Source organism: Sturnira hondurensis, unplaced genomic scaffold (genome assembly GCF_014824575.4).
Source record: "Sturnira hondurensis isolate 20B ecotype Veracruz unplaced genomic scaffold, ASM1482457v3 Scaffold0013931, whole genome shotgun sequence".
Lineage (NCBI taxonomy): Eukaryota > Metazoa > Chordata > Mammalia > Chiroptera > Phyllostomidae > Sturnira > Sturnira hondurensis.
In genome coordinates, this window is record NW_028086562.1 from 3,796,358 (window position 1) to 3,818,124 (window position 21,767).

Sequence of the window (21,767 nt, forward strand, 5' to 3'; positions counted from 1 at the left end):
GGCCCTTGGCACCCCGAGTAGGGAGGCGCCCTTGCCCACAGCAGGGCCATCTTCCCAGGGACTTGCCACCCCCTCCCCGGCCCCCTCCCCAGGGGCCCCCAGGGCAGCTGCCTGTGAAGGGACCTTTCCTCCTGCTCTTGGGGGGAGGGTGCGGGGTTCCTAAAATACCAGCCCCCCTCCTCACATACAGGTGAGGTGACCCCAGCCTGGGGGCTCCTGTCGCGGCTCCTCAGAGCCACCTCCTGGGCTTCGCCCCAAGGAGATACCAGGGCCAGAGGGAGGAAGATGACCAGAAAGGGCTGGAAGGGCACGGGGTGCAGTCTGCCCTCGCAGAGCTGGGAGAAGCCCACGGGGAGGGCCTGCAGGGCTGGGAAGACCCAGGTAATGCCGGAGGCTGGCGGCCTGGGGGCGGTTTCCCTAGGGCTGGTCAGGGGGCCTTAGAAAGGGCCCTAAGCAGCCTGACCGAGCTCTGGGGGCGGCAGAGGCCCAGGCGACCCCCACCCACCCCTCAGCTACTGCCTCAGCGGTGGGGACAGTGAGGATGCGGGGCGAGGGGCAGCCCTACAGCGCAGTCAGCCCCAACCTGGCGTCCAGTGGCCCCGCACTTTGAGCCCCCCAAATCAGCTCGGAAGCTGCCACGAGCCTGGACCCTAGCGGCGCTGAGGCTCGGGAGCCAGGGAGCCGGCCGGGGGGCGGGGCCGAGGGCCGGGTGGGGCCGGGCTGGAGTGTGAGGCCGGCCGGGGCGCCCGGCCGCTGGGGGCGCCGCTGAGCCGCGGGTGGCGGGTGTTGACGCTCTCCAGGGAAACGCACGGGCCACCGCAGCCCGCGGCGCAGCGTTGGTGGGGCGCCTGGGAGCCCAGCCCCGCGGATCCTCCAGAGGGGCGAGCCCACCCCTGCGCCACCCACCTCCAGCCAGTTTGGGGCTGCGCGTGAGCCTTTGCCCTCCCTGTGCACCCCGCACCAGCCAGTGGCCCTGTGCGTGCAGGAGTGAGTATGTGTGTGTGTGCACGTGCACCCGTGTGCGTGCGTGAGCGTGTGAACCCGTGGCCCATGTGCTCGTGCGTGAGTCTGGCTGTTGGCGCTGACGGGGTCCGGGCTGGTCTGCGCCCTCTCTGGGAGACCGGAGGGGCAGGGCTGATGGCATGGGAGCTGCTTCTTCGGGCCCCAGGGTGTGGGAGGGCAGAGGGCACAGCAGGGCTGGTCCGCATCTCAGAGCCAACCCCGGCCTGGGTCCAGGGCCCCTCACCACCGCCCAAGAGCCCCGCAGGTGCCCCTTGGCAGCCCGGCACCCACTCCCGCCCACACTGGGCAGGCGAGGCCGCTGGGTGGAGTGTGGCCCGAGGTCTGGTGGGCCTGTGGCATCAGTGCTGGGGGGCCAGGGGTGCTCATGTGACCGGAGGTAATGAGGGGTCCGCCTTCCTGAGGGGCCTGTGCCAGCATGGGCTGTTCACGGTCCCCTCTGCGGGGGAGGGGGCTGAGGCCCAGAGGGAAACGTGGGCCTGGAGCCTGGCCAGGCAGAGCCCAGTCAATGCCCCAGCCCAGGGAGTCCGCCCGGGAGCAAACTCCACCCTGACAGCTGAGCCCACCCTGCTCTCCCTCAACAAGGCACCACACTGACGCTAGGGTCTCAGTGGGGAGGGCTGGGTGGCTGCTCGGAAGCAGGGCTGGGGGCTGCAGGGCCGAGGGGCTGACCGCTGTCTGAGCACTGGCCACAATCCCCACTCGACTGCAGGTGCCCGTGTGGACTGGACAAGGACCCATCAACGGCACAGGAGTGATGTCGGCCCAGGAGCTCGGGGCCTGCCTCTGCCGGGAGGGCGACCGGCACCTGGCCCTGGGGGAGCCGCCGCTGGCCACCGCCTTCTACCTGGCTGCATTCAGCTGCCACGCCCCTTCTGCGGTGCGCAGTGTCCAAGCTGCCCTGGCTGAGGCTCGGGGGTCACCCGTGGTGGCCACCCTGGAAGCCTGGTGCCGAGGGGACAGCCAGATCCCAACCATCCACTGGGACGGCATGGCCGTGGTGTCCCTGACGGGGACCCTGGCCTCCGCCTTCCTGGCCGCCCTGTGCCCGGACCACCCGGCCGCAGTCCTGCACTCCCTGGAGGGGCTGCTGGCCCACGGGCGCCACGGAGAGGCGGTGCGGCGCTGCGATGCCTTGCTGGACGCACACTCCCAGCAAGCCCTGGAGCTGCAGCTGACCCGCGCCCTGGCCTGGGTCCTGTCTGGGGAGCAGGTGGGCGCTGGCCTGGCCGACTACCTTCAGGCCTTCACCTCGCGGGCCGACCGCACAGTGGCCTTCGTCCTCACCCACCAGCAGCCCTACCTCCCAGTGCTGGTCAGCGTCCTCCAGGACCACATCTCAAGGAGTCAGCAGGCTGGGGACAGTGCCAGGCAGCAGGACACCGACGGCCAGAGACTCCTAGCAGCCCTGGACCCCGGGGGCAGCTGGAGCAACGCCCTGTCCCCCGAAGCTCTGCTCCACAGTGGCCGGTATAAAGACTGCCGGGCAGCGTGCAGCCGGGCCCTCGCGACCGACCCGACCAGCGGCAGACCCCAAGGTAGGAGTGCGGGTCGCAGCTCCCTGAGGGTCAGGGTGAGAGTCACTCCGGCCGTCCCTTCCCAGCACAGTTAAGTCTTGCCTGTGGTGGGGGCAAGAGGTCGTGCCGAGGCCAGGGACACCACAGGGACCAGAAGGACAAGCCCCTGTCCTGACAGAGCCCCCAAGAAAGGAAGCAAACCAAATATGTGCTTTGAGAAATGTAACACGCAAGGTGTGCCTCTAGCCAGACAGTCAGGGAAGGCTTCTGGGAGGAGGTGTCATTCGGGCTGCAACAAGGATTCAGACAGCAGAAACTGCAAGTGTCAGGCGGCTGGAGGAGAAAGAGCCTGGCATGTCCATGACCCTGAATGGTGGCTGTCGGGGGTGGGGGGCAGGAGGGGCAGCGGGAGACCAGAGGCCCTGAACACAGTAGCCGTGGCTAAGTCCTCCTGACCGGGAACACCCTCTGAGTTTACCCAGGGCAATGAGAGCCATGGAGGGGCGGGGGGGATTGAGACTTCGGTGGGAGGTGCCCCTCCAGAAGGAAGCTGCGGTAGAAGCACCCCAAATCAGGATGAGTGGGGAACCACCCCAAAATGAACACATTTTGGATGTTAAAAAAGAGAGAGAGAGAGAGAAAAGAAAATGTGTATCACGCCCTTGAAATGGTGGCACCGGTAGGTGCTCCACGGGCTGTCCCTCGCACTGTCAGGTGGACGTGTGATTGGCCCGCTGGACACGTGGGCCGGGTGGTGAAAGGACGCTTGGTTTGAAGGAGGGGTTGTGGAGTCGTCCACTCCAAGGAGACACTTCAAGTCAGGAGTCTGGATGGAGGACATGGGGCAATGGGACACTCAGAGAGGGCGTGAGTGTGAGGGGCCACCTGTCACACACGAGCAGGCAGACCCCATGCTGGGGGCTGGATATGACGCGTTTTCACGGAGTCCCCTCAGCTGCCCTCGGAGTGGGTGCGGCTGTGTCCCTGGGGCCCAAGGGGCTGCCGAGGCCACACGGAGTGTTCGTGGCAGGCTGGAATCTGGCCCCCCGGGTGTTCCTCACCACCCATCACACTGTCCCCCAAAAGAGGGCCCAGCAAAGGGGACGGGGGCACAGGAAGGAGGAGGAAACCTGGGAGGCTGCAGGGCGCTGGCAAGGGCACCTGCAAGGCACAGAGCAGTGCTGTGGGGGGGAGCCACTGCCGGGGGTCCGTGAGGACCGAACAGGGGTGTAGGTGCCATGGGCCTTGGAGGGGGTGCCCCAGTGTGGGAGGGGACAGAAAAGGGAGTGGGCAGGTTGATTTTGGACATATGCTAGACCAGACACCCCCAAATCCTCCCACTGTAAAAACGCTCGGCAGAATCACAAAGGATCCTGAGCTCATGGAGAGGAGGGGACCCGCCCGCCCAAACGGAAACGTGTCGTCGCGGCTGAGCAGGGAACAGTGCCACGGCAGGTCGGGCACTCAGCAACTCCCGGGGGGTCTTCCACTTTACTGACCAGTAGGGCCCTGCAGAAATCCAGAACCCCCCAAAGAGCTGCAGCCCAGACAACAAGTGTGCTAAAAAAAAAAAAAAAGAAAAACGGTGCCCCGGCTCCGCAGGGGAGGCTGCCGGGAAGCCTGCCTGTCCCGACCCGGCTCTGACCTGGGCAGGAGCTCCTTCCCTGAGGATCACTGCGTCCCCTGGACCTGAGTCATCTGTGTCACAGGGAGTCACCTGTCCCCACCAGCAGCACAAGTGGGGATTATGGTGCGAACAACGAAGTTTCCCATGACGTGCCTTTTACTAATGTCGTTTCCCATAACACACGCTTTCGAATCTTAAGGTTACTAACCAAAAAGCCCTTGCAGACATCGAACAGCCTCCCTATGTTTGGAAAGCGTTCTGCCCTTCTCAGCAAGCAGACACGCGGGACAAGACGCCGCGTCCAAGGGGCTTCCGCTCAAACCCCCTGGGGCACAGGCCCCTGCGCACCGCGGCTTCCGGAGCACTCGCCCTCCCAAAGCACCCGGGCAGCCATCTCCTGTGGGTTCAGCGGTCTTCGTTAAGACCTACACGGAAGGGCCATCTACATCGAAAACACCCTGGTGAGAGGGCCGCATGTTACTTCTAGGATACTGTTCATTGCCAACAGCTACTGTTCCTTGAGGATTTATACTTAGCCCCAGCTGCTGTGGCTTGGTGCATTGAGTGCCAGCCTGTGGACCAAAGCGTTGCTGGTTCAATTCCCAGTCAGGGCAGCTGCCTGGGTTGGGGGCTGGGTCCTCAGTTGGAGGCACGTGAGAGGCAACCGCACATTGATGTTTCTCTCTCCCTCCCCCCCTCCTCTCTAAACATAAATAAATAAAATCTTTTAAAAATAACTTTAAAAAAAACTACCAAAAGCGTAATACTTAATGGTGATATTTTAGAAATCTTGCATTTAAAATCAAGAATAAGGTGGCTGCCCACTCTACCATTAATCCATCATTGTACTGGCGATGCTGGCCAATGCAATAAGATAAGAAGGGAGGAAAACAGGTAAGACAGAAAAGAAGAAACAAAGTTATTATTCCACACAACATAAGTAGCTATGTAGAAACCCCGAAAGAAACAACAAAAATGTATCAAACACAGGAACAGGATTTAACAGCTTATACAAAAAGCATTTACATTTATAGACACCAGCAAGAAATAGAAATTTTGTTGTTTAAACACCTACCATTTACTAAAGCAACGGAGACTGATTGATTTCAGCATCGTCTGATTTTTATGAAGAAAATTATAAAACTTTATTAAAAGACAATAAAGAATAATTATATAAGTACAAAGAGATTAGATGTCTATGGTCAGAAAGATTTGATAGTAGAAGAGAAAAGCAAAGGACCAATAGTGGACAAGATGAAGGAGGAAGAGGAGGAGGAGGGAGGGAAAAGGAGAGGAGGGGAGGGGGAGGAGATGGAGAAGGAGGCGGTGCTGTAAGGGTCTGCTCCACCGGCTGGTGCAGAACTCTCCTGACCAACACCGACTTCAGGGGGAGACAGAGAGACCAACAAAACAAACTTGCCGGGAAGAAAGCCACCTGGAAGCTAACATGGGAGCATTACAGTGAATCCCTATAGCTTCGCTGCAAATCCACAGTGAAAGGGGAGGGGCCTTTGTGCCATGGATGTATGCGATACGCTGCTTCCAACCACGCGAAAAAGTGACGTCCACGGGGACTCTGTCGACAGCTAAGGTTTGCAGGAATGAAAGTATGAGACTATATCCACGAGGCCTCTGTGAACAGCTGGGCTTCTTAAGATACAAAAAAAGCAGAAAGCATGAAGGGAAATTTGATGCATTTGATGAAATTAAGAATCTTAACTTTCTGTTTTGCCCCTAACTGTAGAAAATGAAAGGACAAACCACAACAACAAAAAAAGAATATTTGCAAAATATACAATGGGCAAAAAATTAATAACCAGAGCAGCTGAAGAATTCCTACATGTCAACAAGGAAAAAATCAACCTTGATGCAAGAACTGGCAAACGGATCTCCCCACAGAGGACACACAGATGGCTAACGAACTTGTGGGAAACGTCCAGCATCCCGGTAACGACACAAATGCAAATTAAAGCAAGATGCCCTGTGCTACCCACCAGATTGGGGGGGGGGTACTTTGAAATAAACGAGCCTCGTCAGTAATCAGGAAAATGAAAATTAAGCCAACACAAGCAGAGCATCTTATGTCCCCCTTGACGGCCAACATTTTTAAGTGTGATGATGGAAGAGGCTGGCCTCCAGCCGAGCAGAGCAGCGGAACTAGACGAGGTGCCCGCAGACGGCAGTGATGAGGTCGGGACACAACATGAAAGGCAGCCGTGGGCAGGCACGGGCCAGCGGGCAAATGCGGCCGGGAACCGGGCATTGGCCCTGAAATACGGGGGTTGTGGAGGTGAGGTTTGCACACGTGCAGCTTTTCCCCGAGGGAACCCTCAGCCCAGGTTCCATGCGTGTGAAGCAGGATGCGGCAGCTTCACTGGCGTGCGCTGTCCCAAGTCAGGGTGCCCCGGGTCAGGGTGCAGGGCTGGGAGAAAGTGGCTGGAACGTCAGAAGGGAAGTCCTGATAGGAGGAAAAGTCTGTGCGCCGAATCCGCTGCCAGCCTCAGCCGAACACGGGCTGCACGGACCGGGGAGAGACTGGGTGGGTGAAGAAGCAGAAGCTGGAAACTGCAAGCATTTCACGGACATTCCAGCTGCCAGTCTGACTCCGTCCAATTCGGCTGCTAAAACAAAAGTCTCTTCTCTTCAGAGGCGCGTGGCTAGGTCCAGGCTCCACAGAGCGTCAACCGGACGCCCAGCGTACACTTTCTGAAAATGCTAGGCAGGCAAAGAAGCGGGGAGATACAACGTGGGCCACAGTCGGGAGACCGGCCTGGAGATGATCCGTGAGCTGAAACCAGCACACTGAGGACTGTAAAGGAACTGTGAGCACCGCGCTCAGGGCCTAAAGGAAAACGTGGCCGCAATGAATGAACAGACGGGAAATCGCAGCCAGTACACAGAAACTCCGGAGTTTGGAAAGCACAATAGCAGGTGAAACATTCCGTGGCCTGTTGAGGACGGCAGAAGGGTCGCCGAGCTTACCCGAGAGCGCAGACAGAAGACTGTGGGGGGCCTCATGCCCGGGGACAACGCGTACCACCAGTCCAGTGGGGGCGGCCGCAAATGCGGGGGCAGGGCAGAGAGCACACTGCCTGCCGTAGGGGGAGGAACAACCGCTCCCCAGGCCCCACGGGCTCTCCCCCTGCCGCCACCAGCGTTATTTTGTTGGGGGTTGGTCACTGACGGAAAAGGCTCAGGTTGTTTCGTTGTCGTTTCTCGTTTTGTTTCTGTTGCTTTTGCTTTTACTTTGGGCCACCAGGGTTAGACAGGGCAACCTGCCGCTGGCTGCATCGCTGGTTGGCTGATCACAGGGCACTCGAGATGCTCTTCTGTACTTGGCCCTGGGCTGAGAGGTGACGCTTCCCCACGATGACAACAGAGCAGGGCGGTGGCAGAGGGGCTTCCGTGCCTGCTCCTGTTTCCTGGTAAAGGACTATTATTATCGTAAAGGAAACACTCTGACGATTCTGAAGGACCGTGTGCAAAAAGCGCTCCGTGGGGGTTCAGAGGCCTGGGCTGGAGACACGCAAAGGGCTCTGAGGGCATCCCCACCCCGCCACCCCTCCCTAACCTGTAACAGGTAATGGGGCGCCCCTGACCTCAAGCTCCCGCCAGCAGAGGTTTCTGGGTTCTCTCAGGGGCTCGCACCTGCCCGGGGCGCTGCCGCTGCTGCGAAGCCGCCTGGCTTTCTGTACTGACTGCGCGCTCGCTGAGTAATGCTGCCCCTCCCACCTGTTCGGGGCTCTCGGCCCCCTTAATCCAGTGCATTCTCTCAGCCCTGCGACTGTAGCCCTCGTCACCCCATTCTAAAGCAGAAGAGGAAACTGAGGCAGAGGAGGTGGCCTGAGGGCCCCTCTCTTGCCAGCGGCACCACCTTCGCTGGGCCTGACGGAGGTCCCCGTTTTCCGCGAGCGAAGCACTGAGTCCCCACGCAGCCCAGAGAAGAGCAGATGAGCTATCTCGAGACAGCCGCCCCCGCGCAGGTCACAGAGCGGGGCCTCGGCCCGGCCTGCAGCTGGTCTGGGGAAGGGGAACTCAACCCTCATATTGATGACTCAGAGGCCGGGGCTGGGGGCTGGGGAGGAGGTGTTGTCATTAAATCTTCTTGTTGGCAGAGCGGAGAGACTGACTCTGGGCCAAAACTGAGAGGGCAGGGCTGCGGAGGCCTCCAGGGAAGCTGCCCCCCACCCCACCCCCAAACACACACGCGCTGTCCCCCGCCCCATTCCGATGCTGCTCCAGCACCCACAAGCTTCTGGCCTCCTGCCCGCGCTCTTCCTGGGGCGCGACGTCCTGGGAAATGCCACCCGAAGCGCTGGACGGTTGGGGCGCCTACAGCAGGCACCCCGGTAGCACCGGGTCCCACAGGTCCTCTGTTCTCTACTCCAGGTGAGCGCCTGGCTGCCTTGCTGGTCACCCGCGCGGCCGCAGCCTTCTTCCTGGACAGCGGAGCCCAGGACCTGCTTCGGGACCTGCACGAGGCCTTCCGCGAGAGCCCCTCGGGGGCGCGGAGGCAGTTTGAGGCCGTGCTCTCAGCAGAGGACCGGGAGCGCGTGCGGATCCAGGCGCAGGAAGTGGCGGACGTGGGTTTTGCCCACTTCCAAGAGGCCGTGCGGAGCCGCCCCGAGCTCCGCGAGGATTCCGACCGCGAGCTGCTGGCCCCGGTGACCCGCGCTCTCCGTGTCCTGCTGCGCGTGGCGCCGCCCGGGACGCGCCCAGCACTGGGAGCCCGCCTCGCCGAGTGCCTGCTGCTGGCCGGGGATGCGGCGGGCGCCCGGGCGCTGTGCGAGCGCCTGCTGCGGCCCGCACGCCCCAGAGATCAAGCCGGCGAACGCGCCGGGGACCGCGCGCTTCTGCTGGCGCTTCGAGGCTTCTGCGCGCTGCACACCGGCGACTCGCGGTGTGCCCGGGAGGACTTCCAGGAGGTGGTGGAGCAGGGACCGCCACATCCAGCCGGCTGTGTGCGTGCGCTGTGCGGCCGCGGGCTGCTGCGCGTGCTGGCGGGCAGCGCGTTCCTGGGCGCGCTGGACTATGTCACCGCCTGCCGCCTGCGGCCTGACGAGGCTCTGCTCGTCGCCAAGGCCTACGTGCCCTGGAACCAGCGGGGGCTGCTGCTGACCGTGCTGCGGGAGGAGGGCCGCAGAATGCTGCAGCGGAGGCCGGACCCGGGACCCGCGGGCGCGCGGGGCCGACGGAGGCAGGCCGCGGAGGTGGACAGCCCGGCGGCGCCAGAAGGGTAAACACTAGCCCCGCGTGCGCGCTCCTGGGCTGCTTCATTCCGGGCTCCTGCGAGGCAGCCAGGTGTGTGTCTTCCGTCTTGAGGATGGGTCGGCCGTCTTGAGGATGGGTCGGCCGGGGCAGGGAGCAGCTGGGTGATGTCCCTTAGTCGGCGGTGGCAGATTCAGCCCCAGGGCCCAGATCCCAGTCCTTAACCGTGACGCATTAAGGACTGATTTATAGAAAATCGGAAACTGAAGCACGGAAATGGAAAATGACCATCCCCACGGAGAGGCACCCACTAGCCGGTCCTCTGTGTGCGTGGAAACCTGGTTGGCAAGAGGACCTGTGCGGTGCCCGGGGTTTGGACCGCTGGGCTTTTCACTCAGTGGATTGCAAGCGTGTCCTGTGCCGCCGGCCCGGTGCCCGCCATCCAGGACCACGTGTGGTGCCGAAGCTCTGCTCTTAGCTGTCTATGCCCCCTAGTGCTGTCCTGTCACCCCGAGTTCTGCCCTTACCTCCTGAGGCCAAGGGGGAGCCTGGGTCAGGGAATGTGGCCTCGAAGGCGCCGGACTTTGAGAGCTGCCCGCCTGCCTGTCTGGGCTCCACACCCAGCCCCGAGTTTCCTTTGCAACCTTTCACCAGCCCTGCGGTGACTCCACAGCCGTGCTGAGCTACAAGCACCGAGCTGGGGCCTCCTGGGGCTGTGTTTGATGTCACCACACACCTGTGCACACACCCGTGTGCACACCCGTGTGCACACACTCACACACACACATCCGCTGCTCCCTGGCTGTTTGATTTGCATTGCTCTGATTTGCTAGTGAGGAGGAATCTTCTTGTGGGTGCCCCCTTTATATTTGTTCTCTCTGGGGGTTTTCACATTCCAGGCTCCCCACCCCTTCTCCCAGGGGCAGTTCGTCTCAGTTTCCAGGGGCACTGGGAGGGTAGGTGCCCCAGTTGGTTTCCCAGCTCTGCCTAACAGGAGCCCCTGAGCCCACCAGTGCAGACCTTGTGGCCTTGTTTTTGCCAAAGAGGAGAGTCAGGCAGGGTCCGCTGAGGTCCGTCCTGCCACGCCCAAGATGCCTGCCCCACCAGGCAGTTGGTGGGTGAGGGAGGGCTGAAGGTCCTTCCAGCAGCTCCCTGGCCCCCGCATCTCTGCCGAGAGGCAGCAGCCTGGCCCCAGCGCGTGGGCCAGGACTGGCCTGTTTCCGGCACTCAGGGTTGGGGAGCGGTGGGAAGGGCAGACAGAGGGAGGGGCCCACGCTCCACCGCTTCTCTCTTGGCAGGAACACCCAGGGCGTGTACCAGCTGGCCACGCTCCTGATGGAACTGGACGCGGAGGACGAGGCTTCACGCCTCCTGGCCGCTGACGCCCTATACCGCCTGGGCCGCCTGGGCGACGCCCACAAGGCCCTGCTGCTGGCCCTCCCCCAGAGGCCCCAGGCAGCCCCTGTGCTGGTGCGGCTGGCCCTGCTGCAGCTGCGGAGGGGTTTCTTCTACGACGCCGACCAGGTGAGGACCAGGTGAGGTCGGGGCCCCTGGCTCTGCACCCCACGGCCCAGACTTTGAGCAGGCAAAGCTTGTCCCAGCCCCAGGCTCCACACCTGTGCTCGGGTCTTGCGGGTTGTCATAGGAATTAGCTGAAGTAGGTGTCCCAGGCCCCAGCAGGCCTCCAGCACGCAGTAGGTGTCCCGTATTTGCTTGTGTTGTGCCATGAAGGAAGAGTCCAACGCAGACCGAGCTTCACCCAGAAAATTCCATGTAAACTCGTAACTCGGCTTTGAGGTGACCCTGCCCTGGGACAGCAGGTGGGGGGACAGTGTAGACGCCCTCAGGTCCTGCTTGTCTCCCTCTGAGAGTGCTCTGCTCTCAGGAAAAGCAGAACTCTGCCTCCTTTGGGTGTTGTGAGAGCTTCCTGCTAGAATGTGGTCAGAAGGTTACAGTCCAGGGGAGGATGCGGGGCCTTGGGGCACAGGCTGTGTGGCCCGTCAGCGTCCTCCTTCCCCTCCGACCTCACGTGTCTGGTCTCCCTGCCCTGGGCGATGCGCGTGAGAAGGAAGGATGCTTTTGGACCTGTGTCCCCGGTGAGCAGCCAGCAGGAGCACCATCGGATCTCTTCGGAGTGAAGCTGCTCTGCGCTCCGAGGTTATGTCTGTCTGGTGTCTTGCTCCCAGAACAGGCATTGATTGGTCCCAGGACTTTTGCTCCTATCTCCCATGTACAGAGGAGAGGGCGCGAGTCAGGAACACTGGGACACCCCAAACCCCCGCAACAGAAGGGACAGGAGCAGCCCTAAAGGACGCTCACACCTCCAGGCCCCCAGCCTTCCCAGTGCTCCACACCGGAGACAGGCACGCCTCTCCCCGCCTGAGCCACGCCCCCATAGCCACACCCCATTGCAAGCCACGCCCTCTCATTGGCCAGGGCCGGGAACACGGGGGTGGAAAGGACTGGGGCACAAGGAGGAACTGCGCTGACTGTCCTGCCTCCTGCAGCTGGTGAAGAAGGTCGTCCAGTCTGGAGACACGACCTGTCTCCAGCCCACCCTGGATGTCTTCTGCCGAGAGGACCGGCAGCTGCTACGGGGCCACTGCCACTCGCGGGCCCTGGCCATCCTGCGGGCACAGCCAGGCGGGGCCGAGGGCGAGGCTCACACCAGGGAGGCCATCGCCTACCTCTCTCTGGCCATCTTTGCTGCAGGTGGGAGCTGCCTGCCCGCCCACAGGTCCCCCATCCTGCGCCCGGTGCACGGGGGCATCGGGAGCCTCTGCCGAGCCAGGGGTGGGGACCAAGGGTTTCCAAGGCCACCTTTGGTTCACGGGTTCCAGAGTCGTGCGCCCTGAGAGGGCGCTTTGCACTGAGGTCCTGGCTAAAGCCCAGGAGAGGAGCCGGACCAGGAGGAGCCTGAGGGGGGCCCTCACCACACCCTGGGCCCTGCGGGCAGGAGGGCCAGCTGAGGCTCCGCTACTAGCTTTGCTCATCTCCCTCCAGCCTGGGAGGTCAGAGTTCAGCTTCTGCAAGCCCTCTCTGGAAGCAGTGGGCCCACATCTGCATGTATGTGTCCGGCCCCCCGACTCCCCCAGCCCACCCACGGGCCTCGCCGGGCAGGGTTCTGGCCAGAGGCTGGCAGGATAACAAGGGAAGGTTCATTCCCAGGGAGGCGCCGTGAGCTCCTGGGGTGCTCAGGATTCAGCACAGACTTGGGGTCAGAATGCCAGCAGATTTCTGGCTCTGCACTTACGGGGCACCTCCCCTCCAAGGGGGATGATGGGGACACCCCAGTGCGCTGGGAGCGAGGGTTAGGTGCGCTGATTCTTGGACAGCCAGGGACAGAGCCCGGTGTGAGTTCGCCCCCCGCACACGTTAGCTGGGAGGGGGACGCAGCCCGAGTGCCCTGCAGAGCCCGAGCAGTGTTTCCTGTGCCTGTCGCTGGACACACACGCAGAAGAAGCACAGTGGGGAGGGGACTCGGAGGGCTCCTCCCCGCCCTCCTGGCACCTTCGCACTTGTGGCCACTCCATGCCCACCCCCCGAGGTCCCTTTCTCCTCCCGCCCCCTCCCCTCGGATGCGGCTGCAGGGAACACGCCCCTTCTCTTGGAAGCCCCTCCTGCTGCCCACCGGCCCTCCCAGGCATCACCACTGCTCCCTGTCCTGGGCCCCAGGGGTCTGTGAGCCCCCTGAGGGGCCCGCAGCTGTCACAGCCTCTAGGTTTCTCCCCTCCCTGGGCTCCCCACCAGGAGGCGCCATAAGTGCTGGATGAAGACAGACCACTGTGCCCGCCTGTGGTCGGTGAATGGCCCTGACCCGCCCCTTCCTCCCAGGGGGTCAGGCGAGTGAGTCCCTGCTCACCCGTGCCCGGTGTTACGGGTTCCTGGGCCAGAGGAAGACGGCCATGTTCGACTTCAACTCCGTGCTGCGGGCCGAGCCTGGGAACGTGCGGGCCCTGTGCGGCCGGGCGCTCCTGCACCTGGCCCTGGACCAGCGGCAGGTACTGGCCCCACCCTCCCCGGGGGGAGCAGAGTGGAGGGTGCTCTGGGGGAGGGGCTGCCTTCCTTCCCAACCCCCTACAGGAGAGGCAGCAGGGGATCAGGCCATCCTAACGGTGAGACACCCATCAAAGCCCCAGCTGCCCAGCGGGGGTGGGGGGGCTCACGGGAGCCCCACCCTCTCAGCCCCAGTTTCAGAGTCCTTCCCTGTCACCTGGTGAAGGCTGTACCTCCCAGCCCCGGTCGGCACCGGGACATGTGCCAACCCTCAGGGCCACCACGGGCCCTCAGCTTAAAACAATGAGACCTTGGGTGCCACCCTGCCCTGTCTACACAGAGCCTGTGGGTCCGGATCATCAGCGAGCAGGGGCAGGGACTGGGCAGGCGGGGTTGGAGGCCAGGCTGGGGCAGGTGTTTATCACAGAGAAGACACGCCCGGAGGCAGCCACAGCACAGCGACCAGGCACTTCTCAGCCAAGAGCAAGCTCACTGGCCTGTGACTGCACGGGGCTGTTTGTCTGCCTGCAGCTTCGCTGGGCGAGACCGAGCAGCGTGGAGGCAGCTCGCCTGCCAAGCTCCTTCACTTGCTGCAGGGCTGCAGCCCTGGGGAGCAACGGGAGCAACGCAAGGGCACCTCGGCGGCTCTTGCTTCTGCCCATTGGGGTATCCGCTTCCCCCAGGGTGCTGGCAGCCTGGGCACACCTGTGGTCAGAACCCAGCCCCTGGGCGCCCCTGCCTGTGCCCAGCAGGCAACATGGTCTGCGGAGACAAGCCCATTAAGCTGAAATGGGATCCACCAGGAGCACCTCATTTGGCTGACACCCCTACCCCAGTTGTGAGAGAGAAGGGACTGGACTGCCTACCCCTCCCAGTGTCCCCTGGGAGGACAAACACCCTGCTGGGATCCCTTCTGCCACCCACCCTCACTCTGCCCTTGCAGGAGGCTGTGGACGACACCCTCTTGGCCCTGCAGCTGGACACGCACACGGCGGTGCCTGAGATCCGCTCCCTGAAGCCAGAGGCCCAGGCCCTCATCGCGCAGGGCCTGTCCTCCCGCTGCCGGGACCTCCTGAGCCAGTGGCTGGACACCAGGGTCTCCATCAGTGACAGCAACACCCAGGGCCTCCTCGCCGTGGGGGAGGCCCTGATCAGAATCCAGGCGGGGCAGCTGAATGGGCACCTCCTCCTGGTGGACGTGCTCACCGCAATGGGTACGCAGCAGCCGGGCGTGGGCACTCGTGTCCATCCCAGCTCCTCTCAGCCCCGGGGTCTATTCTGTAAAACAGGAGAGAGATCCAAGACTCAGTGGCTTCCCGGTCCGTTCCACCTGAATCCCAGTTCCTGGGACCCAGTCCCCATGTGGGCCTGGTGTGTACATGTCTTTAGCTCCCAGACACCTATGTGGTCTTGCCTGCAGGGAGACATGGGGCTTCCCGCTGCACTCAGGACTCCTCAGTAATCCAAAAGAGGACCGAGTGCCCCCGGGGCCCAGGCCCCTTGCTGGTGGGGCTACCTTACTTCCAAACATGCCCAAATGCTAGCCATTCCTGAAACAGTCTGAACATGTGTCAGCACTTGCTTGAAAGGGGAGGTGTCTGTGCAGCCTGCATGTCCCCAACTTGTCATCCTCACCTCCAGTCCTGAGAGGTGCCCTGACCCAGGCCTCCAGGGAGCCTAGGGGTGGCTCCTGCTCCCTGCTGTCCTGCTCCTGGGGCTGCCCAGGCAAGAGCAGAGCCATGTGACAACCATGGTGAGGGACTCAGAGCCGTGCTGCTCGGCCTGGGGGTCAGAGACTTGGGTGACACCCCCCACCTGGAGGCAGGGCTACTGGTAGCAGGCAAGTCCATGTGACCAGTGTGGTGTCACCATGTCCCTCTGCTCCTGGCTTTCCTCCTGGCACTGAGCCCCTCTGTCAGCCTGCTGCTCCCAGAGCCAGCACGGAGCAAGACAGGCTGTGGCAGGCTCCCCAGTGCCGCGGCCAGTGAGTCCCCTCTTTGTGCTGCAAAGCCACCCTGACTGCCCTTCCTGGATCCCCAACAGGCAGCTACGAGGAGGCTGGCGCCCGCCTGCAAGAAGCCCTACACCCCACCCCGCCATCAGAGGCAGCCCAGGCCCGGCGAGGCCTGCTCCGGCTCAAGAAGGGAGACGTGCCAGCTGCTTCCCGGGACCTACAGTGCCTGGCAGAGACGGACCCTGGGGACCTCGGCTTCCTGCTGCGTCTCCTGGAGGCCTCGGAGCGGCAGAGCCTGGCCCAGGTGCCTGTGCACTCCGCGGAGCCCCACGTCAGCCCTCCCCAGCACCCAGGGGCTTGGGTTGCTTTGCATCCCCTGGGTGCTGGTTCCAGGTGGTGATGGGCTGGGTGGGCATGTGAGCAGGAGGCACCCAGGCTCGCCCTCTAGAGCCCTGACCACGCCCACAATTTTTTGGCTTCTCTGCATGCGGAGCAAGTGGCTTGAGTGGGGGAGAGGGAAGGGACGCCCTCCTCAAAGCCAGGTGGAACCAGCCAGGAGCACCTTGCTCTCGCAGGAAGTCCACGTCACCCCCAGGTCAGGACAGGAGAGATGGGTCCCTTGCAGTAAGAGGGCAGGTGGGGAGCCGAGAGGGGCCTGCGAAGGGATGTCAGGCTCACCACCTCTTTGACTGACTTTTTCATCTTTCATCGCACTCTTGCCGGGCAAGAACGCCAGAGCACCTTCCACCAGGTGCTGGGGTGGAGCCACACCCCGCCCTGTGGCCCTCAAATCTCAGGGGAGACAGCGGGGGTTCACTTCAGAGAGTGTCCATGTTGTAGAGACCCTAGGACAGGGCAATGGCGCACTGAAGCTGAAGCCAGGGTGGGGAGAGACAGGCCAAGGCGCGGCCTGGACAAAGGGCAGAGCTCGGAGTGCAGAGCTCAGAGTGCAGCTGACAGGGCGTGGAGGGGGCGGGGGCTGGGATGGGAGAGACTTTCGGCCTAAGCTCTCCTGGAGCCCACCTCGCAGGAGCCAGCGGGCCAGGGCGGAGGGCAGCGTGTCCTGGTCTTGTCTGACCACCTCGGCCCCTCCGCTGGCCCGAGGCAGAGGGTGGGCACGGAACCTGCGCTCCCCGGTGCAACTGAATCGAGCCTTTGCGCGGAGGGAGGGAGGCCAAGAGCACAGCAGGCTTTAGGGTCGGAGGACGAGGGGTTCGCGCCCGTGTGGCCTGGAGCGTCCAGGGCTCTCGTGGACCCCAGCACTCAGGGTCTGCCGGGAAGAGACACAGTTCTAGGTGTTTCAACAAGGGGTTGGTTTAACAGAGTTGGCTACACGCAAAGGCCAATGCGTCCTTCGGGAGGACGCTGCCACCGGGGGCCGAGGGAGCCAGAGTGAGACAAGGTCATCGGGACCCAGAACGCAGACAGGGCCGCCTCGGAACACAGAACGAGCTGCGTGGGCCGGCCTGGAGGCGGGCTTCCGCCGCTGGGGGTAGGGGAGGAGGAATCCGCGCGGCGCCCAATGACGCGCATCCCCCCGCCCCCCCCCCCCCCGAAAAGGAGCCGGAAGTGGTCGCGCCCCGCTTCCGGCTGCGGCCTTGCGCCTGCGCATGGCCGGTAGTACCGCCCCCGAGTCCGGAGGGCGCCAGGCCCTCAGGGCGGCTCGTCCCAGAGAGGCGGAGGCGAGCTGGACGCTCAGGGTCTGGTGGGAAGGCAGAACCGCAGCGCCCGGGAAGGAGCGTAACGGCGATGCCGCGGACACTGGTCCCGGCCAGGCCTCCCTCCCCCAGCCAGACGCGCACGTCTGCGTCCCAGCCTGGCGTTTGTGCTCCCAGACAGCGTCCCTGCTGTGTCTCCGGGCGCCCCGTGGGGACAGGGCGCGAGGGGGTGTTAGCACAACCCGACTGCCTGGAGAAAAGGGCGGGCGGGACAGCGGTTCAGGCAGGGTCTTGATTTGCCTTATTCTTTGGTGGGGGCCGCGGGGACAGAGAGGAGCCATGTGAGGCCAGCGGGGTACCCACGGGCGGAGGGAGAGGTTTGGAGGGCGGGCTGCAGCCACGCTCAGGAAAGGATGGTGAGTCTGGAGAGCAGACGTCCAACGAGGCCCCGGGGCTCGCGCTGGCAGACGCTGGGGTCAAGTGCGGCGGCGGCCTGTCCCCAGCTGTGTCCCGCTTTGCCGGGCCACAGTGAGAAGCCCACTCGTGCTTCCTGACCTTGGGCCGTGGAGGGGGTGCAAGGACAGGGCTGGGCAAAGGCAGTGTCTGCCTCTGTCACCAGGACCAGCTGGACAGCCTCGAGAGGGCGGGTAGGGTGCGAGGCCCATTAGAGGGGCCTGTGGGGCAGGTGACTTTGGAGAGAAGCAGAGGGAAGAGGTTGCCCGGGTGAGAACCGCAGTGGATCAGGGAGGGAGAGGGGCGTGAGGAGGACCCCCTGCAGAATTTCCGGGCCAGTGGGATTGCAGTCCCGGTATGCACCACCAGGTCTGCAAGTTCCACCGTGGCCTGGTGTGATGCATGCGCCCTGGTGGGGTGGCAGTGGGAAGGTGGGCCAGGGACAGGCTCAGAGCTGGCCAGGTGGAAGTCCCCCAGCCCAGAGCATTCGGGCAGCTCCTCTGCGGTGGCGGGCTGTGCAGGGCCAGTGGGCGGCTGTGACATTCTGGGCTGACCTGTGCTCCCTTCCTCTGCTCCCTCTGCAGGCCGCAGTCCAGGAAGCCCAAAGCCTCCTGACCGCACGGCAGCCCAGGCAGGCACTGGGCTACTGCTCGCTGGCCGTCCTGGCTGGTGGTGGTGGTGCCTGCCACCTGCGCCTGCGGGCCACCTGCCTGGCGGAGCTGCAGGAGTTCGGCCGGGCACTCAGAGACCTGGACCTTGTGCTGCGGGAGGATGCAGGGGGTGGCGACCTCGCGATGCGGGCAGAGGACTTGTGCTGCAGAGGTCGCCTGCTCCTGAGCCTGGGGGACGAGGCTGGGGCCACTGGGGCCTTCACCCAGGCCCTCAGGCTGGCACCTGCCCCTGCCCAAAACAGCCTGCGGGTGCAACCAGGCCGGGCCCCCGCCGCCCAGGCATTGCTGCGCCAGGGGCAGCGCTGCCTGCAGGGCCAGCGGTATGCAGAGGCCTGGGCAGCGGCTGAGAGTGGGCTCCTGCTTGACCCTGAGCACAGCGGCCTGAAGAGGCTGAGGGCGAGGATCCGCAGGGAGGCAGCCTCCGGCTGTCGGCTCCACTGACCCCGCGCTCCCCAGGCCCAGTCACAGGGCCCCCTTGTCACGTTTCCCCTAAACCAGGGGGGTAGTCACCCCTCCCTCCCTCCCTCCAAGGCCTGGAGTGGGTGGCTTCTCAGTGGACAGCCAGCCCTGGGAAGCAGAGCGAAGGGAGACCCAGGAGCCCTTGCTGCAGTGGTGTCCTGGTCCCCTGGGCCCTCGTAGCCCCGGCTTGGGGCCAGCAGGTTGGACAAGGACTAAGGTCAGCCCCAGGTAGCCCTGGGGAGAGGGGGCATGAAGCTGCCTTTGATCTTGGCCTCAGCCTCAGACAGGTCCCCCAAGCACAGAACTCCCCAGCTGGGGCCTGCTGGCTGAGACTCCTCCTTTGATGAAGCTGTTCTCCTGGGGAGCCCAGGGCCCAAACCCACCACTGCAGCCACGGGGACGATGGGGCCCCACCCCCTGCCAAGCAGAGAGAAAGAAAGAACCCACCCCCTTAAGAAGCAAAGAGGCTGAGGCAGGGGTCCACAGGGAGAGGCTGGGCTTCTCTTTGACTCTTCTGTTAAAGCGGTGGGAGTGTACAGAGCACGCCCCCCGTGGATTGAACTTGCCCTCAGTTGGCTTGGAAAACCCTCTCAGGCTGCGGGTGAGGAGTGCAGTCCTGCCCGTGGCCGTGGGTTTGCCTCACAGAGGCCAGGGCCGGGTCACAGGGTTTTCTCCCAGATTCGTGAACGAGCTGTGCTAGATGGACCACTGAAAACCTGGACCTGGGACCCTTCCTGCAGTGGCTCATGTGGACAAGTCAACTCCAAGGCCATGAGGTGGGGGCTGGCCCAAGGGTCAAGGTTAGAGGAGAAGGCCCAGCCCCCAAGCTTCAGGAAGAGGGCTAGTCTGGCAGCATCATCTGCGTGTATTTGCATCTGCTGTGCCCCCCTCAGGGCTTCCTGCCCCCACCTTTCCACTCGGGCACCTCCCGACAAGGTGCTCACCCACCACTGTTGTCTTACACCTATGTCACCATTCTCCGTCAGCCTGGGCCTGGCCTGGCCTTGCTGTCTGCCCTGAAAGCAGGTGGCCAGGCCTGAGGGCTGGGGGGCAGGCCTCATTTTCCTGTGCCACCCCCCCTGCCAGGAGGGTTCCAAGACCACTCAGCAGTGACCCCCATGCCCCACCGCCACCACAGCCTGCAGGGGGCTCCCCAGGGCTGCTCTGGCCCCGAGTCCCAGGACCTGGTGCTCTGCAGACTCACCTGTGCTCCTGGGCAGCCCCCAACCTGCCTCCTGCCACCAGGTCCTCCCTGACCACCTGGAGGCTGGCACAACCCAGGTCCAAAAGTGTCCTGGTAGAGGGCATCCCTCCCCTCAAAGCCTGGTGACCTGACCTCACCTCCGCCCCCACTGCTGGGGACCAGACTGCTCCCAGGTGCCCGCCCCCCCCTGCCCGGAGCAGGCAGCCCAGAAGCCAAGAAGATGGTGCTGACTGCTTACCAACAAGCTTGCCAGCTCGGTGGTACTGTGTGGCATTCCCAAAAGGCTTTCACTCATTCCCTGCTTTCTTCTCCTCCCTAAAGACCCTCCAAAGTAGCCTCATCCCACTGGAAAGGGGGGCTGGAAAAGTCCAGCAATTAGCACACAGTCACAGTCAACTGGGAGGGGGGGTGACTGAGAGCCACACCCAGCTTGGGTCAGGGTCCTCAACAGAAGACAGCCTGGGGACGCTGCAGAGGGGCCCAGCCACCACACCCGGCTCCCTGAGCAAGTCCTGTCCTGACCCAGGCCCAGCCTGCCTCGGGGCACTCCCCCGCCCACTGCAGGCAGAGGCAACATGGACCCTTACCCCAGCCCCGTGCCAGGCACTCAAGTGGGCAAAGCCCAGCAGGCCCCACGCAGGCTCTGGGGCGGGTCTGAAGGATGTATCGCTGGGCCTCCAGGCAGCGAGGCATTTTTTCCACCCCCTGAACATGAAACAACTCTTGGATTCAAGGGGAAATCCAACCTGGAACTGCGGTTTTGGAAACAGCAGTGACAAAAACAGTCTGGGGCACGGCGCCCAGGGTACAGCCTCGGCCCAGGCCCAGACTCCAGCGGAGAAGGCACAGGATGCAGCAGCCCAGACCAGCACCGGTGACGTGCGAGCCCAGTTTGAGAAGTAAGAAAGAGACTGAAAACGAAGGACATCTGAAGGCAGGAGTTAGGATGACCACAGAAGTTAGTAAATGGGGATAGGAAAGTGGAGGAGCTAAAAAATAAATCCAAAATGTGGTCATTCAAAAGTGCCCTGAGTGGATGAGTTGATGGCAAGCACAAGCACCGACCTCTGTGGCGCTGTTGGTCGGGTGACGGCCCACGAAGCAAAGCGTCACTGGCTTAAGTCCAGTGCCGGTCAGGGCACGTGCTTAGGCTGTGGTTGGGGAGCACGCGAGAGGCAGCTGATCCAGGTTTCTCTCCCTCCTTCTCTAAAAAGTAAATCTTTAAGGCAGGAAGAAGCACAAAGACACTGTTGTGAGGTCCTGACCCATTGACAGGGACGCTCCCTGCCAGGAAGGCCCGGGCGCTCTTCCGGGCCTGCTTACCTGCCGAGGACTGCAGACATGTCCCCGTGTGGGGCCAGTGTCGCCACTGGACCGGTCCATAAGGTTGTGACACGAGGTGGTTCAGCAGCGGCCATCAGGGAGCTCTGGGGAACAGGGCTGATCTCTCACCGTCTTGGAGGGTGCGTGTCCCATCCGGGGTCACACAGGAGGTCGAGGGGGGAGAGAGGCCATGGGCCTGGGGCTCTGCCTCATGGGGGTGGATGTCTGGGCTGTCTTGGGATCCCTCCGCGTGGGCTCATTTGGCACATAGGGGGAGGAATTCAGTCTCGGGAGACGGGCGGCAGCATCCCCTGCTCAGACGACTATGTGGCCCCCAGAGTTTTCAGAGAGGAGAACTTCAAGGTGATGGCGGCGGCCTCGCTCCTGGTCTGAAGGTTTGCTGTTGGCTGTGGCACTCAGCTGGCAAAGTGTTCGAGGTGAACGTGTTTTCAAATGGCGATTTCAAACAAAATTGTAAAAAGTGGCAAGGACAAAATGACAGAGGAAACAAAAGGAGCAACGCCATAAGGCTCAGATGACGTGGATTCGTTCTCCGGGAATATCGGGTAACTACACCGACCCCGGAAGAGACCCGAAGTCACGCGGCGGGAAGGGAAAGGCGGCGAGGGGGCGCGCCCAGCGGGGAAACGCTCGGCCCCTAGAGTGCGGTCCTCCCC

At 63.1% G+C, this 21,767-nt stretch overlaps 1 protein-coding gene across 1 annotated transcript; it reads left to right on the forward strand.

Annotated features, from left to right (window-relative positions):
* The first annotated feature begins 821 nt into the window (after positions 1 to 821).
* TTC34 (tetratricopeptide repeat domain 34) lies at positions 822 to 21,100 on the forward strand. Its single transcript, XM_037062130.1, has 9 exons — positions 822 to 987; positions 1,733 to 2,558; positions 8,554 to 9,400; positions 10,671 to 10,896; positions 11,880 to 12,084; positions 13,207 to 13,373; positions 14,312 to 14,582; positions 15,412 to 15,626; positions 18,018 to 21,100. The coding sequence occupies exons 2-9, from the start codon at positions 1,778 to 1,780 to the stop codon at positions 18,543 to 18,545; spliced, it is 3,240 nt and encodes a 1,079-aa protein (XP_036918025.1). The 5' UTR covers positions 822 to 987; positions 1,733 to 1,777; the 3' UTR covers positions 18,546 to 21,100.
* The last annotated feature ends 667 nt before the right edge of the window (positions 21,101 to 21,767 follow it).

What these genes read in the sequence shown, in the direction of transcription:
- TTC34 (XM_037062130.1), top strand. Translation starts at nt 1,778, where the DNA reads ATGTCGGCCCAGGAGCTCGGGGCCTGCCTCTGCCGGGAGGGCGACCGG. An exon ending in TCTTCTACGACGCCGACCAG is followed by an intron (nt 10,897 to 11,879) that starts GTGAGGACCAGG and finishes TGCCTCCTGCAG; the next exon opens with CTGGTGAAGAAGGTCGTCCA. An exon ending in AGCGGCAGAGCCTGGCCCAG is followed by an intron (nt 15,627 to 18,017) that starts GTGCCTGTGCAC and finishes CTCCCTCTGCAG; the next exon opens with GCCGCAGTCCAGGAAGCCCA.